General features: G+C 42.5%; 1 protein-coding gene across 1 annotated transcript; it reads left to right on the forward strand.

Moving 5' to 3' along the window:
* Nucleotides 1-360: 360 nt before the first annotated feature.
* On the forward strand, nt 361-5686 carry vrtn (vertebrae development associated). The gene is made up of 3 exons (XM_015948086.3): nt 361-831; nt 2450-2786; nt 2867-5686. The coding sequence occupies exons 2-3, from the start codon at nt 2475-2477 to the stop codon at nt 4607-4609; spliced, it is 2055 nt and encodes a 684-aa protein (XP_015803572.1). The 5' UTR covers nt 361-831; nt 2450-2474; the 3' UTR covers nt 4610-5686.
* The last annotated feature ends 12203 nt before the right edge of the window (nt 5687-17889 follow it).

A 17889-nucleotide genomic window follows, 5' to 3' on the forward strand; every position in this document is an offset into this window, starting at 1 on the left:
GCGCTTAAAGGGTTAAAACCTAATAATATTTATAATTTTTCTAACCTTATTCTCAGAAAATAAGTCAGAATCCTGATTTCAATCTCAGAATTCAAACCCTATTCTAAAAATGTGTAGAAAAAAAATAACCCCTTTTCAGTGGCACAAGTCCTCTGCCATAGCTTTCCCTAAACCTGGACTTGTTCTAACGTCCTATTGCGGCTGCTGCTCTAAAAGGTTCTGTTCAGGTGGACTGAGTAGAAAGTGGCTCTGGGTTGTAAACGGACCGCTGATCTAAACAGACGCTGTTAACGTTTGTTGGCACTTCACATTGAAATTGACCCTGGCTACAGGTGAGGGGAAGGATGTGGAGGAGGGGGGGGGGGGGTAGTAGAGGGAGGTGTTTCACATGGGGGAGAGAGAGAGAGAGAGAGAGAGAGAGAGAGAGAGAGAGAGAGAGAGAGAGAGAGAGAGAGAGAGAGAGAGAGAGAGAGAGAGAGAGAGAGAGAGAGAGAGAGAGAGAGAGAGAGAGAGAGAGAGAGAGAGAGAGAGAGAGAGAGAGAGAGAGAGAGAGAGAGAGAGAGAGAGAGAGAGAGAGAGAGAGAGAGAGCGAGAGAGCGAGAGAGCGAGAGAGAGAGAGAGAGAGAGAGAGAGAGAGATCGACTATTTCCTGAAGGGAGGTGCCGCTTATCAGTCCCTAAATCAAACTCCTGAGCAAACCGGAGCACCGGCCACTCGGGAGGAGCAGCGCGCGCTGAGGGCATGGAGCAGCTCTGAGTGAGACGCATCACGGTGAAACAAACCATTGGCTCTTCTTTCCTACCACACCCATGCTGGTCTCTGAACAACCAGGTAAGACACGATCTCGGAGTCTCTGCGGTTTATTTTACTAAAACATTGCTTGTTCTCATGAAGTTGGAGGTTAAAGATAATCATCTAACACACTTTTCAAATTGAGTTTTCATTCCTGCGCGACGCAAAGTAGGCCCAGTAATTCCAACACATTATAAGAGACCCACAATCACCCAGATTCATTATTAGGAAGAGATGTTTATTGATCACAGGGGCAGATGTAGGAGAGTCAGCCCCCAGTGAGCCGCTGCTGGAATAATATGGCTGCCATGTTTATTCTATGGTTAAAAGGACTGCATGAGGTGCGGTTCTATGGAAAGTTTGTGAATAATTATGATTTTACTCATGGAAGTCTATTTTTGTCCCCTGCACCTTTTACCATCTAAAACAACAATATTACACTATATTAAATAAACACTGATTGTGCACTATGACCAAGCTGAAAACAACCGGTTGTGTTCAAGCCTGATTCCCATTTCGAAATACATATTTTTTGTATACTTACTGTAAAGACTACATCCATGATCTCACTTGTAGATGGCTCTTTGGACCACCTCAGGTGAGCTAGTGGCTGGCCCAGGGGTCTGCAACCTTTACAGTCCCAAGGGCCATGTATCCCCTTCACTGAGGATGAAACTTGTTTTGAGCAGCAACTGTTACAGGACCTATTGAAAAATAACAAAATTTAAATGTTGAGGAAATGTATGGAAGAGCATTAGGGCCATTGGGGAAAAATAGGTTTTTGTTTTTCTCGCTTCTTACAGTAGCATGGGAATTCTGAGGGAGAAAAAGTAAATTACTGAGATTAAATTGAAAAATCTGACTCTTCTGGGAAAAGTCAGATTTTTTTTCTCTTTTCTTCTGTTTATGCTAGTTGTCATTTATGAAAAAAAACAATTTTGTTTTTTTTTTTATAAAATTTTCTAAAACAAACTTTTGGTATGGCTTATTTCTTGGAATATGGACATTTTCTGGAAAATTATTGAAAACAAACATGAATAAGTAAAATATATACATAGTGTCATTCTTTAAAAAAGCTTTAAAAGCTGCTTGAACCTGTACGTTTCATACCTATTTTTAAAAGCATGAGTTATTTGTGAAATGCTTATTAGTCTAAGTTATTTAGAACTACTGTGGAAGTCCCTAAGAGCTGCTTGCAGACCCCTGGGCTAGTGTGAACTGGGCTAGTGATGTATCACCAGAACTAAACAAAACAAAACAATTTTTTTTCAATTTATTATGTATGTATGTATTTTGTGGTTTAACCCCCCAATCCAACCCCATGCTGAGTGTCAAGCAGGGAGGCATTGGGTCCCATTTTATTTTTAAGTCTTTGGTATGACCCAACCAGGAATTGAACCCTGATCTCCCAGTCTCAGGGCAGACACTCTACCACTAGGCCACTCAGTCTTAAATCACAATGAATTGATCATAATATTTACTTGTTTTTATTGCATTGTTTTGAAAGGCATCAAAGTAAAGAGTCACAAAATAGGTTTTTCTACATCTAAATATAGTATAGCATTGCTGCTCTGGCAGTGTCAAGCTTTCCTTTAAGATCACCCATGTTAATTTTTGAATAATTTGTTGACTTCCCCCTCTTGTGTCTTCCTCACAGCTGTCATTACATTACATCTGCTGATATGATGCAAAGAAAAGAGATTGTCCTTTCTGTCCTCCGAGAGCTCCAGGAGGCCACAGAGAGCCCTGGCCTGGAAGCTGTGACCAGGGTGGCCTCAGATGTAGACCGGCGCCTTGCTACTTTTCAGCTCCCAAAGACCCCCTGTGGGGATTTCTCTGAGTGGGCCGGTGTGGACGACACAGCCAGTGGTTTGTACCCAGCTGATGCACCAGGGGGACTCCTGCCCCTGAAGTGTAATGGAGAAGGAAACTTACTGTTTGATGCTGTTAGCATGTTGCTTGTTGGCCATAATGGTTTGAGCTTGGAGCTACAGGTGAGCTAACTATGTGATTAGGCTTTGTTAAGTTTGTAGGCCTGTTTCATAAACCATTTGATCGTTCTTGTCCTTCGCAGGTGAGAACTGTAGTAGAGATGGCCCTGTGGAAGAGATACTACTTGTCTGGGATGATCGATTCCAAGATGATGCTTCAGGCGGTTCGTTTCAGTTTATGTGCAGAAGAATCTGAGGCTATGCTGAACCTGCCAGTAACTGTCTTGGAGGCTATTTTTGATGCAGATGTTAAAGCTTCCTGCTTCCCTGGCTCGTACGCCAATATGTGGCATGTGTACGCCCTATCCTCTGTTCTTAAATTCAACGTATACTCCATCTATCCCATGTTCAACCCAAAGATTCGGCCCTACTTCAACCGACTGATACGTCCAAGAACCTGGCCTGAAGATGCCGAACCGCACACAATACATATAATGTGGTCTGGGGAGCTGCAGTCCGAGTTTTCCTTCAAGCCGAAATATTTTGTTGCCCTGGTTCAGACAAGCATGTTCAAGAGCTCTGAAAAAGAGCAGAGGATTTTGCCTCTCAAGAGTGAAGAACAGCCGAACCAGAAGTCGCACCTTTTTTACCAAAGTCTGAAGGATAAGTATAACATCACCAAGAGGACCTTCTACCGCTGGAAAAGACAAACGCAGGAACACTGCAAAAAGTCAGCAGCTAGGTATGAAGCAAAGCATTTTCTCCAGGCCTGCTACCTGGAGGGCAAACCCATTCCTTTGCACCAGTTTAAGGCCTTTTTTCCAGAGATCTCAAGGTCATCCTACTATAACTGGAAGCACGAGCTTCTGAAAACAGGAGTGTACTTCTCCACTTCCTCTTCAGCAGGAGAGATAAGTCCCGGAGAGAGTACGGAGCAGGAGGCTTGGTCCTCACCAGAAGCAAAGGAGGATGAGCTGGACCACCATGACAATGTGGCAAACATGTTTGGCTTCAGCGTCATGGACACGGAGCGTGCTCAAAATGTAACATACATGCAGGAGGCTAAGAGATGTCTGCAGAACTCTGTCACCATGAATGCTCACTTCCCCTTCAAAGCGTTTAGGAGAAACTTTCCAGGGATCTCGAGATCGACCTACTACAACTGGAGAAGAGAAGCCCTGCTGCTTAACAGGGTCCACAAAGGCAATGTTGGCAGCAGCGAGGAGAGCTCGGATGCCGACAAGAGCCACAGTCCAAAAAACCAGGCAACAGTGCTGACCAACGTTCACCAATCTGTTGTTCCAGGGAAGAGGATCTGGAGACAAAACCACAGAAGTTTTACACTTGCATACGTGAGCAAAAAGCAGTTGAGGGAAGCAGCAAAGTTACACATCCAGAGCTCCAACTGGTCCCTGACGAAGTTCAAGCTCAAGTTCCCCTTCATGTCATCGTGCTTCTATTGGCTGTGGCGCAGTAGCCCAAACTGCAAGAAGGTGGTGAAACACTCTCAGAGTGCAGCAGTCACTGTCTCTGAGCCCGTCGAGAGCACGCTCAGCGAAAACAAGACAACAGAGAGTCAAGAGTGTGTTCCACGTGTTGAGCCCCCAAGATACGTGGAAAACTCACCAAAGTCCTCCGTTAATGACCCTCACTTGCAGCTCGCCTTGCACAGAAGGCCACCTGAAAAGGAGCGTATGTGTGCAGTGGATGTCGTGGCTCTTGCCAACTTCAAGGCCAAAGCCAAGCTCTTCCTGCAGCAGCGCTTTGAGGAGAAGTCTTTCCCCACGTTCAAAGAGTTCCGCTCTTACTTCCCATTCACAGCGCGCTCGACATACTACATGTGGAAGCGAGCTTTGTACCACGGTGTGTCGCTGGTCCACGGGTAAAATGCGTAACGCTTTAATTCCATTTAAACTACCTACATTTTGTTTGCCTCAAGCTGTAAACGAGGAAAGTTTGCATCACTGTGTTCACCCTCTATCCCACTTCCTTGAAGCAACCCCCCTCTCCCGGACATTTGCACATGTTTGCCAGTCTGCTAAACCTTGCATTTTGCCCTGAAGGCAAAAGGCAGTTCAAAGCTGTAGTTTACTGGCATTTTGTTTGAAGCCATTTTGCCTCCATTCATTGAATGTTTGTATTTTGGATTTTTTTTATATAACTTACTTGATTTTAATTGTGTCTGCTAATGCTTTCAACATTTTCTTTTTCTTGTTTTGCATGAATTGTGTGCCACAAGAGATTGGTCCTACGTTTTTTGTTAGCTATGAGGTAAAGAAGCTTATATTTACCACATAAAAGTTTTCTTTATTATTATTCCTCAAATTCATGTTGCAACTCAGGGATTGACTTCAGCTTGGTCCATGTTGTACAAAACATTTTAAAAGTTGAGTTTTGGAACAATAGATTTGCACTAAAATGGTTTCCATTTCACTGTTGAATGTATTGTCTTACCCAGTATGTATTCTCTGGTTAAGTTTTCTAGCATTTCCATTTTTGAGGAAAATAAACTTGAATGTAGTTGAAAATATTTAATTTTTTAATACACTTAATTACCAAACTACCTATTTTTGTGGAATCTTTGTGTTTCCATATAAAAAAAACGTTCTAAACACGCTTTCTTACAGCTTTGTAAAATCCATTCTTTCTCAAAGGTTGTCAACCCTGTAATCAAATTCCATTTTTTATGTTTTAGAAAAAAAATCATGAAATAATTTGAATTCTTACAAAAGGAGAAAAGCATGTTCAGCAATAGATTTGACTGAGTTTCATAGGGCATTATTCCAATAAAATGCATGAGTGAAAATCACTAAATAGTAGATAACATTTTACATTTATACTTTGTGTATTTATTGTCTTGGATTAAATACTTGTCTTAAATAGGTACTGTTGACACTGGTGTTTTTGTACAGGTGGTAGGTGAATACATTTTTACTATTAATAAAGGATTGAGCAATCTTGTACTATGGAGTTCCTTTGTATACATTTTTGACACCCCAGGCTTTTAAATGCAACAGTTTTGCTCACTTATCGTGTACGAGACTTATTTTTGTCTGATCATTTAAAGAGCAAGTCATCACCGCCTACCAGAGTATTACTCCATTTCCGCTTCCTGTTTGAAAAATAAAACAAATGCTGTTGCATGACAGACCGAGAAGGCGGAGCTGCTAAAACACACACACACACACACACACACACACACAGGCTCACAACGACATTGCGACCATGGCCGTGTTCGAGTTGAGCTGCGCCTCGCCTGGAAAACAGACAAGCAGCAGGGGGAGTGGCTGAAAGCTGGCGTTTAAGTCGGACACAATTTTTTACATGTGTAGCTCGTGGGTAATGATGGCTGAAGATATCGCATTAGAGTTCATACTTTTTTAATTTTCAATTTTAATTCTGGTGCCTGTTAGCAGCTGAAACATCCTCACGTGCTTGTGGATATCATATATTGTATATGAAGACATGACTGTAATAATAAGTAAAGGTTATCAGCTGTAGGTTTAGTGTGTTCATAGGAAACGTGACAAAAGAACACAAAACACATTTCTCTTTATGGCCTATATAGTTATTATCAATGTCGCATGATTTACAGAATACATGTGACCAACTAACATTTCATGTTCTACCACCGGATGTTTGGATCAAAATATGAACCTGTCAGATCTTAGATCAGGTGAGAGCCAGGCGTTTCTCGTCATCCCCTAGGTTTTGCAGCCGGTGGAGAGCAACTGCAGCGCCTTGCTCCAAAATCTTCGGCCGCCTTGATCTCACGAGGTTATCGTTGCCTACGTAGGCACGACATCAGAGCAAGTCGGCGTCAAGTCGGACACAAATCTAACCGGCATGCACTGCTCGCCGATCACCGCTGGTCTAATCTGCGCAGAACTGGCTCATCTCGAACACAGCCCATCATATGATACCAGCTAACATCATAGGGTCCCTCTTAGCCAATATCAATGGCAGATTTAAATTCAAATGCAGTGCAGAGTGCACAACACTTGACTGTTTTAGGCAGAAAATATGAGATGCACTAAAGTGCAAAATTGTTGTTGACATGTGTCTGCAGCACAATTACACACATTTATATAGTTTATCAGCAAAAAAAAGTTGATTTGGGGGTAACTTGCTCTTTAAGATGCTAAATTATTGAAGCAGAAGCTCATTTCTAGAAGTTGGTCTAACATTTAAAATTTTCACTTAGGCCACGTGTAGCTGGGTTTTTGTAAAACCGAATGTCTGTCCCACCCATCTAGGAAGAAAAAAATAACTTGGGTCCACACCATCTCGTTTTCTGCAAAAAAAATAAATCCAGTGCATTGTGAAGCACATTCATAGGCATGTGAAACCTGTAGGCAGCAGTAGTTCCTTACATCTTCAAAACATTCCAAGGGCATGGAATAACTAGCTGGTGGACAATAACTGTCCTTACTGTCATTTTTCACCTGTGGTTACTACACAGAGCAGTAATTAAGCTTATAGAAACAAGTGAGTGTAAGCACAGATCTCACACGTGATGTCAGAGCATTCTTTGTCACGAGCAGTGTCGTTGCGAAGCCTAAAAGCCTGCATATTTACGTTCACAAGCAAATCCTGACAGCGGCAAATTTGTAAATCTTTACTTTGGTTTGTACTTTTGAAAGAGTCGTTTTTGTTGGAGCATGTGATCACTTTCGTGTGAATGAGAGGCCTAACCGTAAAAAAAAAAATCCTTATTTTGTGGGCTACCTGGCTACGAGTGTACAGGGTCTTAATGCAACTCAATTATGGTTTGTATACCACTGTTGGTACTCAGGAATCACCAGCATTTCTGCTTTTTAATGTAAGTAATGTGAGAACTACATGAAACAAAACTGCAAATAACACTATTCCCAAAACCTTTGTAGAAACTGAAGTAAACAGCAGTTAATAAATTGGGCTGATAACGCAGCACCAATAAAATCTTTAAAATAATGACTGTAAAACCTACTGTATTAGTAGAATTTAGTATTTTATTAGGTGTTACTGGTTACTGACAGACCATTGAACATTGTCAGTTTGAGAAGACATGCAGAATTTTATCATCTATCAAGATAAACTGCCTGATTAGTGAACTCAAGCCCAGCTAGAACAAAAACCCATGACAACTAAAAGAGGTAAAGCTCTTGAGTTCATCTGGATTTTCTCACTGTCCCTTCTCCGCTGGGCTATTGTGCCTATGTTAATGCCGATGGGTGGAAGGAAGGCAGGCGGGGGAGGGGTTAATTGTATGTATGCATGTAGATGGAGGTGTGTGAGATAAGGCCAAGAACATCCAAAAGTCTTAGGGGGAGGGTTGAAGGTGGTCGAAACTAGTTGTGTTGATTAGGTGAAACATTTTCAGCTGAGAGTTAAATTTTCTCCACATGCCGCCTCCAGTTTGGGTTGTTCTTGTTATTCTAGTAATTCTCATGAAGAAAGTGTTCATTTTCTACCAGACTTTCGTTGAAAAAAGGAACCCACAACAATGGCCACTGAAATGTAAATTAAACCGAGAAAACTATCAATCAAAAGAGGAAAATAATTCATCCATATAAATGTGGCTTAATGTACTCTTAATAGTCTGCTCGTTTGAAAGGTTAAACGTTACAGGGCTGTTTGGTATCGGGGTGTGTGTCACAATGAAAATAGACCACGGAAAGCTACAGACAGATGTTTGAAGGTATTAAAATGACTGGTATGGTAAAGGTAAAAGCTAGAAGGCCATCTAAAGGCACCTTGAAGTTCCTCTGGTGACTTTTACACATATTCAGACGTTAAAGGTTCGTAAGAATGTCTGTTTTATTTGAATTTATCGCGCAGCTTTGTGCCTGAATGTTTTTCAAAGGTGCTTCGTATAAAAAACATTACCTTCTTACTAACCGACCTTTCTGAATGTGGTCACAAGACAGAAAACATGACACAATATTGAGAAGAAAGTCAACCAACAAACCCAAAAAAAAAACTTCTAAAAAGTGTAAAACTAGACGACTAACATCTTTGGTGTATTCTTACTGTGTCTAGTTTCTAATTCCATTTTTGGTTTCTTTTTAAAACACAGGAAAGGTTTCTCTTTACCTTGCTAACATTTCGTTTGCCGACTGCAAAACATCCTCAGAGCGTCAGACGACTAAAAAGAGACACTATCATAAAAGAAGAAGAAGAAAGTATTATTTCTATCACCTCTCAAGATAAAAATCTCAAGGCGCTTCACAAAAGCAAAAAATGTAAAAATATAAAAAAGCATTTAGAAAATGTTTGAAAATATATTTAAAGTGAGCAAAAATAGACAATTGTGATTAAAAAATGTTAAGAAAGAGAGAGAGAGAGAGTGAACAGGAAAGAGGGAAATCAGTGGATCCTGAGGAAGGTGGAATAGGTGGGGAGAGCAGAATAAAGAGAGAGAGGTGAAGAAGGTCATACAAAAGCCAGCTTGAACAAGTGAGTCTTCAGCTGCTTTTTAAAGGAGACCACTGAGTCCACTGATCTCAGGCTCAGGGGGAGAGAGGTCCAGAGTCTGGGGGCCACAGCAGCAAATGATCTGTCACCTTTGACCTTTAGCCTGGTGCTGCACAACCAGTAGGCTTTGGTCACTGGACCTCAGGGACCTGCTGGGGGTGTAGGGACTAAGAAGATCACCAATGTAAGATGGTGCTTGTCCATGTAAGGCCCTATAGACCAGAACCAGGATCTTGAAATGAACCCTGAAGTTGACTGGCAGCCAGTGAAGCTGGAGGAGAAGCGGGGCAATGTGGGTGTGTTTGGAGGACTTGGTCAGAAGCCGAGCACAGGCGTTCTGAACCACCTGTAGATGGTTCAGGGAGGTTCTGCTCAGACACGTGAAAAGAGAGTTACAGTAGTCTAAGCGTGAGGAGATGAAGGTGTGGAGAACTGTCTCAAGTTCAGAGCGGGACAGAATGGGACTCAGCTTAGCAACGTTCCTGAAACGGAAGAAGGAAGAGCGAACAAGAGAACTGACATGAGAATCCAGGGTGAGAGCTGGGTCAAAGGTCACATCAAGATTCCTGACAGAAGGTTTGGTGTGAGAAGCAAGCTGACCAAGAGAGTCTCTTGCGAGGCTATAATTTGCCAAAAGTGCATGTTGACAAGCCACAACATTTCTGGGAGAAATTCCTTTGAAAAGATGAGGAAAAACCTGGAGCTTGTCAGCAAATAATACCAACTACAGCAAAACTCGTTGGAGACTTCTATTCTGTGCTTGAACCAGGCTCAGTGGGTCTTGAATGTGTACAGGGTTCCATGAAATCTCAAAAAGTGCAGCCCCGAGTTTGAAAGCTTGGTATCAGTTACAGTCAACAGGAAAATGACCCAAAACGGAGCTAAAACATCTCTGAGTCCTGGTTTAGGTCTTGTTGAACATCAGTGCAAGTAGCTGAAACGTGCAGAAACCCCACTTTACTATTCTGATCAAACGAAGCAACAGAAAATATCCACTTATTGGTTTTGTCCGTTTGAAGTTATTTCAGTGAGCTTTTCTGATATGTGTCAACACCTAACCCTAACCCTAACATGAATTTGTAAGTTAAATAACGTCTTAAGGTCTCAAGGGGTGACCAACTTTGGTGCAAAAAACTTTTGAAAACCCTTCTTTGTCCTCGGACCAGTTTGCACCTCCATCTTCATTATGATAGAAAGGACCCTTTCTGGCACTCAGCTACGCTGCATTGTTTATTTCAAATACAGCATGAAAATAATGAGGGGTGGCAGGTGGGAGCTGAAGTGTGGGTGGATTAGCATACTGCGGTTGCTTCAGAAAGACAGAGCGATAAAGCAGAGAAGCATCTATCTTATGGATGCCAATTTCCCCCGGCAAACAAAAACAGACCTGTGAGAATCCTAAGAGCTTCAGTTTGTTGCCAGTTACCCTCTGACGGGAGCAGTGATACGAACTGAGGAGAAAAATGTGACCTCAGAGCAGAGAGAGCGAGGGGGAAGAGCAAAACAGGCTCTGACTGAAACTTTTTATAGATATTTTAAACACACACACACACACACACACACACACACACACACACACACACACACACACACACACACACACACACACACACACACACACACACACACACACACACACACACACACACACACACACACACACACACACACACACACACACACACATCATTATTTCCAGTTCTTCCACTGGGCTATGTAACCATGCAGAGGTTTGTCCACTAGGTGGCAGTGGTTTGCTTCATGTCACTTTTCTGTCTTGCTCTCTGGCAGAGAAACTTTTAAATCAATAAGCTGCAGATTTTCAACGGATTTGTCTGTTAATAAACACACACACACACACACACACACACACACACACACACACACACACACACACACACACACACACACACGTGCATGCATGCACAAACACACAGATACTGTCTGGGAAACAGCTTCATGCCAAATTAAGCAGAGGGAAAATAAAAGAATAGAATAGAAGATACACAAACAGCTATGGGCAGATCTAATGTCCAAAAACTAATGTTTATATAACCAGATATTTGCCTCAAACATCAGGAGAATTTATTTAATACAGGATTAATAGAAAATAATTAATAAAGGGCTAAAAGTTTGCTAATTTAAAGTCTCAAACCCAGTAAAGACCTGCTACTTTCATTTCAGTTCACAAACAAACATATTTCTTTGTAATTTTTGACAAATTCATTGATTTCCAAGGTCGTCGTCGTCATCTTCTTCCTCCGCTTATCCGGGTCCGGGTCGCGGGGGCAGCATCCCAACTAGGGAGCTCCAGACCGTCCTCTCCCCGGCCACCTCCACCAGCTCCTCCGGCAGGACCCCAAGGCGTTCCCGGACCAGATTGGAGATGTAACCTCTCCAACATGTCCTGGGTCGACCCGGGGGCCTCCTGCCGGCAGGACATGCCCGAAACACCTCCCCAGGGAGGCATTCAGGAGGCATCCTGACCAGATGCCCAAACCACCTCAACTGACTCCTTTCGATCCGGAGGAGCAGCGGTTCTACTCAGAGTCCCTCCCGAATGTCCGAGCTCCTCACCCTATCTCTAAGGCTGAGCCCGGCCACCCTACGGAGGAAACTCATTTCGGCCGCTTGTATCCGCGATCTCGTTCTTTTGGTCATTACCCAAAGCTCATGACCATAGGTGAGGATTGGGACGTAGATTGACCGGTAAATCGAGAGCCTGGCTTTCTGGCTCAGCTCCCTCTTCACCACGACAGATCGGCTCAGCGTCCGCATCGCTGCAGACGCCGAACCAATCCGCCTGTCGATCTCCCGATCCCTCCTACCCTCACTCGTGAACAAGACCCTGAGATACTTAAACTCCTCCCCTTGAGGTAGGACCTCTCCCCCGATTCTCAGGGTGATTTTTTTAAATTATAGCTGACTTAATTTAGTCAGTAGATGGGTTTTATCAGAGTTTCAAGTACAAATGCAAATTTTAAAGAGAATGGGACGGGATATAGAATGGAACAAAGGTTTGCACTATGGAGCATTTTTTTGTAGCAACCAGGGTTTAAATTCTCACTGGATCCATATCAGCTTCATTCACTCACCCCTGGGGGTTTTCTTACCCATTTCTCTGCATGTCACTCTTCTTCAGGAATCCTGAAAATAATATTTAAATGAAACTACAGATTTTAAAAATTGTTACAGCTACCCACCAGAGTGTTGTATTAGCATGCTCAGGATGATCATTATCCTGAAAGATGATCCTCTTTTGACAGCAATTTCCTCAAGAGTACAGCTGCGTTTATTATAACACACCCAGTAACACTAATGTGGTTTACTCTATGAATACTTGACCTTAGTGTCAATGTTGGTTTAGTTTTACCAGGCAGAAAATATTTCACATTTTGGAATTAAACTTACTTTTTAAAACCAGTTCAGTGGCCTAGTGGTAGAGTGTCCACCCTGAGACTGGGAGATCAGGGTTCAATTCCTGGTCGGGTCATACCAAAGACTTTGGAAAAAATGGCAACCAATGCATCGCTGCTTGACACTCAGCATTAAGGGGTTGGATTGGGGGGTTAAATCACCAAATGGTTCCCGAGCGCGGCTGTGTCTGCAGCTCACCGCTCCCCCAGGGGATGGGTCAAATGCGGAGAACAAATTTCGCACACACATCACTGTGTGTGACAACTAATGGGACTTTAACTTTAAAAGATTATTAAATTTTTTATGCGGATTGTGAAAATACATTTCTGTGGAATGCATGATTGAAAAACAATTCCGCTACTTTCTTGGTTCTGCTGGGAACATTATTGCTTTTTACAAAATCAAAATTTTTTAAAAAGTTATCAGCTGTTCAGAAGCCACGAATATTATTCATTCAAGGGAAAAATGTTATCCAAACTAGTTTGGCCTTGTGCGAATTACTACACCCTGTTGTGTATAAATTGGATTAAATTAACCATATTATTTGAAAAGCTGAGTTCAGTTTCAAAAGTCAAACCCAGTCAACGCCTGTTGAAGTTAGGAATCAGAATTAGAAAATTTCTTCAGTTGAACCGCTGACATGAAGTAGTCACCTAAACGATCTCAAAAGCAGCAGAACATTCACAGCACTGTAGCTTGATTAGCAAGATTAGGGTCAGAGGTCATGATTCAGCAATCATAGAGAGACAGAAGGGTAAAAAAAAAAAGGCATCCATGGAGTTCTAAGACCAGAATCTCCAACTAACAACGCCTGTTTCACCAGTACCAAAAAATAAAAAATAAAAAATCGTCTTCACGATCCTTCAGAAATATTCTTTGGACTACGGAAACAAAATTGCAACTTTCTCAGATATGTCGAGTCACTGGTGGTGGCAGCGTGATGGTCTGGGTCACAAAGTTTAGGTTTTACCACACTGTATCAGTTGGGTTGGATGGATTATTTCTCCCTTAATCAACAAAATCATCCATTGAAAACTGCTCTCTGTGCTTATGCAGGTTAACTGACTGATGTAGAATTTTGTTTCTTAAACATTTAGATGTTCCAGAAAAAAAAAAGAAAAAGCAAAACAGAAGAAATCTGTCAGGAAGCAAATACACAATATATCAGTCCATCCATCCATTTTCTTCACCTGCTTATCCACGCAGGGTCGCGAGGGGGCTGGTGACTATCTGTGGTGGTTTCTAGGCAAACAGGCGGGGTACACCCTGGACAGGTTGCCAGTCCATCGCAGGGCAACACAGAGACACACAGGACAAACAATCAAGCACACACACACACACACACACACACACACACACACACACACACACACACACACACACACACACACACACACACACACACACACACACACACACACACACACACACACACACACCAAAGGACAATTTAGAAAGAACAATTAACCTGACAGTCACGTTTTTGGACTGTGGGAGGAAGCTGTAAAACAAGGAGAGAAAACCCGCATGCACAGGGAGAACATGCAAACTCCTTGCAGAGAGACCCCAGGCCGGGATGTGAACTCAGGACCCCCTTTTACTAACAGCACCACCACTGCTCCACCGTGCAGCCATGAGTATCAGTGCTTTATGTAAAAAAAACAGCACAAATTTATTTGTTTTAATTGGCCAAAGTAAATGATGGAGACACTGTGGTGATTGAAACCTGCTCTCTGTGCTTATGCAGGTTAACTGACTGATGTAGAATTTTGTGAGCTCATAAGAAAGTTCCTCTTGTTGAGAAATTAACATTCTTCATGTTCCTGCCTGTTGATCTTCAATGGAACAGGTAGATCAAGACTCCTAGTTTTAAAAGAATAATTGAGATCTTTTGAAGTTTGTTTTCCCGGAAAGGCCATGAACAATTAATCTCTCGCCTGCTGTTTGAACAGCCTCTGTTTTAATTCTGTTGAGAGTGATATGCTAATAGCTAGTTGGGACAAAGACAAAGTCGACCCCCCCCCCCCCCCAAATATATAGTGCTTTTTACAAAGCCAAGTTTGCGAAGCATAAATAATAAATTACACAGATATTTACATTGTGATCTTCAGAATATAGATTCAGAACCAATCCCTGTTTATCCTGCAACACGTTTGGAAGAAATTTCATAATCTGTCTACGGCTATACTGTTGCATAAATGTTTATGAAATGACTTTCACCTGAATGATTTCTTTCTGATCATAGTGTATTTAAGATGGCATAAATCCACCCTGTAACGAAACCACTGTGACTCGCCTTTGGCTTATTAATCAATTTGGTAAGAACTCATCTCTGCTTCTCCAAACTGAGGTCAGTCAAACAGGTAAAAAATGCAAATGCATAGAGATTTTCTAAGTCAGGGCACTCAAAAGGGCTTAAACACATACAAGAATCATACTGTGCCTGTAAACGGTCAACGTTACGTGGACAAGCAGATCGTGTCTCTTTTGAGTCCGTTGGTCCAGACCACGTCTGTAGGATGTCCAAACTAGGTTTTTGTAGTGGGGTTAATAATTGATGTCAAAATATACATATTTAAAACATTTGTTTAAAATTTGATGTGTTCTATGTAGATGACAGGAACTATATAAACATTGAAGGTAGCAGAAAGTCAATTTTGAATAGTTTAAAGGGCGTTTTATAGTGATGGAGCATGCATGCACAAAAGAAGCTGGAGAGAATTCATTTCTGTGAAGATGGTGTGAATTATTAAATTCACTTAAAGAGACACGATCCTTTGTGTTTATGTTCCACGAGTAATGAGTTATTTCCATGCCTAATTATGCATAATGTTGTTTGTGTGCATGCTCGCGTCCTGAGGGCACGGCGGGCAGGATTCTGTTAACTCAAACACAAGGAGGGAAACATTAGTTAATTCTGTGAGAAAATTATTTATTTAGTGCTTCTTTTTGTTTGGTGGCTATAATTATTTCCCCCTCACATTTATTATCGTGCTCCAGAACTGTTGCTGCGTTCGGCTCCTCCTTTTTCATTTCAAGACAAACACACTTCAGCTGCTGATCAGAGACACTGATGAGTAAATCAGTGAGCTGCTCTTTCTTCTCGTGACAACTATTTGTTTGCACTGAATCAATTACGCTGAATGTTTTCTTGCTGTTTATGTGTACACGAGAGAAGGATTGTTTTTGCATGAAAGAGTTGCTGCCCCTCTGATGGAAGATTACATATAATGCTGTAGATAACAGCCAGAGCTAAAAATGTGTATTTTGTGGTTAATTTGGAGTCAAAACAAAGTGATAAAATAGAGAAGAAGGTCCCTTGATTCAAAAGTAGAAAGTTCAGTCGGCTTAGTTCGGAGGAGAAAAAAGTAAGAAGAAAGGAAACATTTATAGTCTAAGTGTGAATTCAGCCATCCATGTCAGGTCTTTCATCAGCTGCTCCTGTTAAAATTGAGGTTCAAGGGCCAAAAAGTAAGAAGAAAAGGTTAAACTCCAGTAATGCACCCCTCTCCCTTTAGCTGCTCTTCAACATTTTTGTACAAATATGATATAAAACTTTATTCGTTTTTATTTTTTTAACCATGTCCTGTCTGGGCTGTGAAGCAATCAGAGAGGATGTCTGCATGCCGAAGACGAGCCTTGTTACAGCTTCTATACCAAAACTTCATTAGAAACATTTTCGGGTGTTTAAAATATCAACGGACACGGAGACAGAAGTGTAAGAGAAAGGGGGAGAGAGAGGGAAGAGGTGGGGGAGGGGGTTCACAAAAATAAACAATAAATGATGAAAAAGAATCTGCTTCTAGACCTGCAGAAAGAAATAGAGAAAAAGGGGACACACAAAAATAAAACAAGATCAAAATAGCACTGCGCCAACATGAGGATTTACAAAAGGAACTATTTTTGCTGAGAAACACACGGTAATAATTCATAGTGCATTTAGTGCCAACCACAGCCACCACACAGGTGATGTGTTGAAAATGCCCAAGTCCATCCTTGTGAGAGCGCTATGTGAGCACCTGTGTGCGTACACGCGCTTGTATATGTGAGGTTTCTCTATAGGAATGTCCAATAGTGAGTGTGTGTGTGTGTGTATGTGTGTGTGTGTGTGTGTGTGTGTGTGGGGGGGGGGGGGGGGGGGGCACAGATCTGCCCCAAAAGATGTGTGGAAGATGGAGGGAGCTGCAAGCTGATGCCACCTCCTTTCCTCTAGTGGGTTGGGTTTTCAGAGGTGTGCTCCAACAGCACCCAGTGGTGTTTCCGTCGCTGCTCCTGGTGGATGCCATCCTTCAGCCACCTTTGACAGAGGCCCCTACTGTCCCGCCTAATCGAGGGGCCCCTGCTTCCCTGTCTCTTCCAGGCCTGCAGCTGGTCACTGGAGGCCCCCATCTTGCTCCTGCCTCTTGTGTTCCTATGATCCTGCCTCCTGGGTGCTGGCTTCACTGACTCTATGAACTTGTTTTTATTCCAGGTCTTGGACGTTTTTGTGCCACCCGTTTATTTATTTTTTTATTTATGTTTCTTGTTGGGCATCTGGAGCCACCCTTGAGAGGGGGGTATTGTCACGTGCTGCTCCCCAGCCCTGGTTGTCTCTCGTCTCCCCTTGTTAGTGTTTCATTTGTTGCACCTGCCTCTTGTTAACCTGATCACCTGCTCCCAGTGTATTTAAACCTGTCAGTCCTGTGTCTTGTGTCAGTTCCTCTGTTTTCCTTGCCTTATGTCTCCCCCATGTCAACGTGCTTCTGTTTCTGCACTCCCAAGTCCCTGCAATAAATGGATTTAAGTATTTTGCTGCCTCTCAGAGCTTCACTCACCTGCACATGGGTCCAACCATGACAGCAGGTACTCCCGCCCAACGCAGAGCAAAGAGACACACCACCTCAGACCCCAACCAGACGACCAGCTCCCACTCCCACCAGCCCCAGGCAGCTAACTGAGAACAGGTGTGAAAAGACCTCTAGTCTCCCTCCTTTTTACAAAAGTGCTAAAATAAGCTGAAAAGAACTAAAGCAGGACTCAAAAAAGAGTCTAAGATTTTAGTCTAAGACAAGTAATAAAAAAATGTGCCCACATATTCAAAGTTAACACACGTTTCTTTTGACAGTGGTAGTTTTTGCATCTTTACTGTTCCCCTAGCCCTCTCCCCCCTCCCCCTGCGCAGCGGCCGCAAACTCACTGGTGCGCCTGCAGGCTCTCAGAGTTCCTGCTGATCTAAACATTGAAAGAGTCATTTCATTTTCTGTTCCTCACTTCTGAATCTTTTCAATGGTGTCTGTTTGTTGCAACCACCATG

The sequence above is a fragment of the Nothobranchius furzeri genome, chromosome 2 (genome assembly GCF_043380555.1).
Source record: "Nothobranchius furzeri strain GRZ-AD chromosome 2, NfurGRZ-RIMD1, whole genome shotgun sequence".
Taxonomy (NCBI): Eukaryota; Metazoa; Chordata; class Actinopteri; order Cyprinodontiformes; family Nothobranchiidae; genus Nothobranchius; species Nothobranchius furzeri.

Bases quoted from the DNA above. Each gene is read 5' to 3' on its own strand.
- vrtn (XM_015948086.3), top strand. From the start codon at position 2,475: ATGATGCAAAGAAAAGAGATTGTCCTTTCTGTCCTCCGAGAGCTCCAG. The intron at 2,787-2,866 runs GTGAGCTAACTA...TGTCCTTCGCAG, and splicing joins GTTTGAGCTTGGAGCTACAG to GTGAGAACTGTAGTAGAGAT.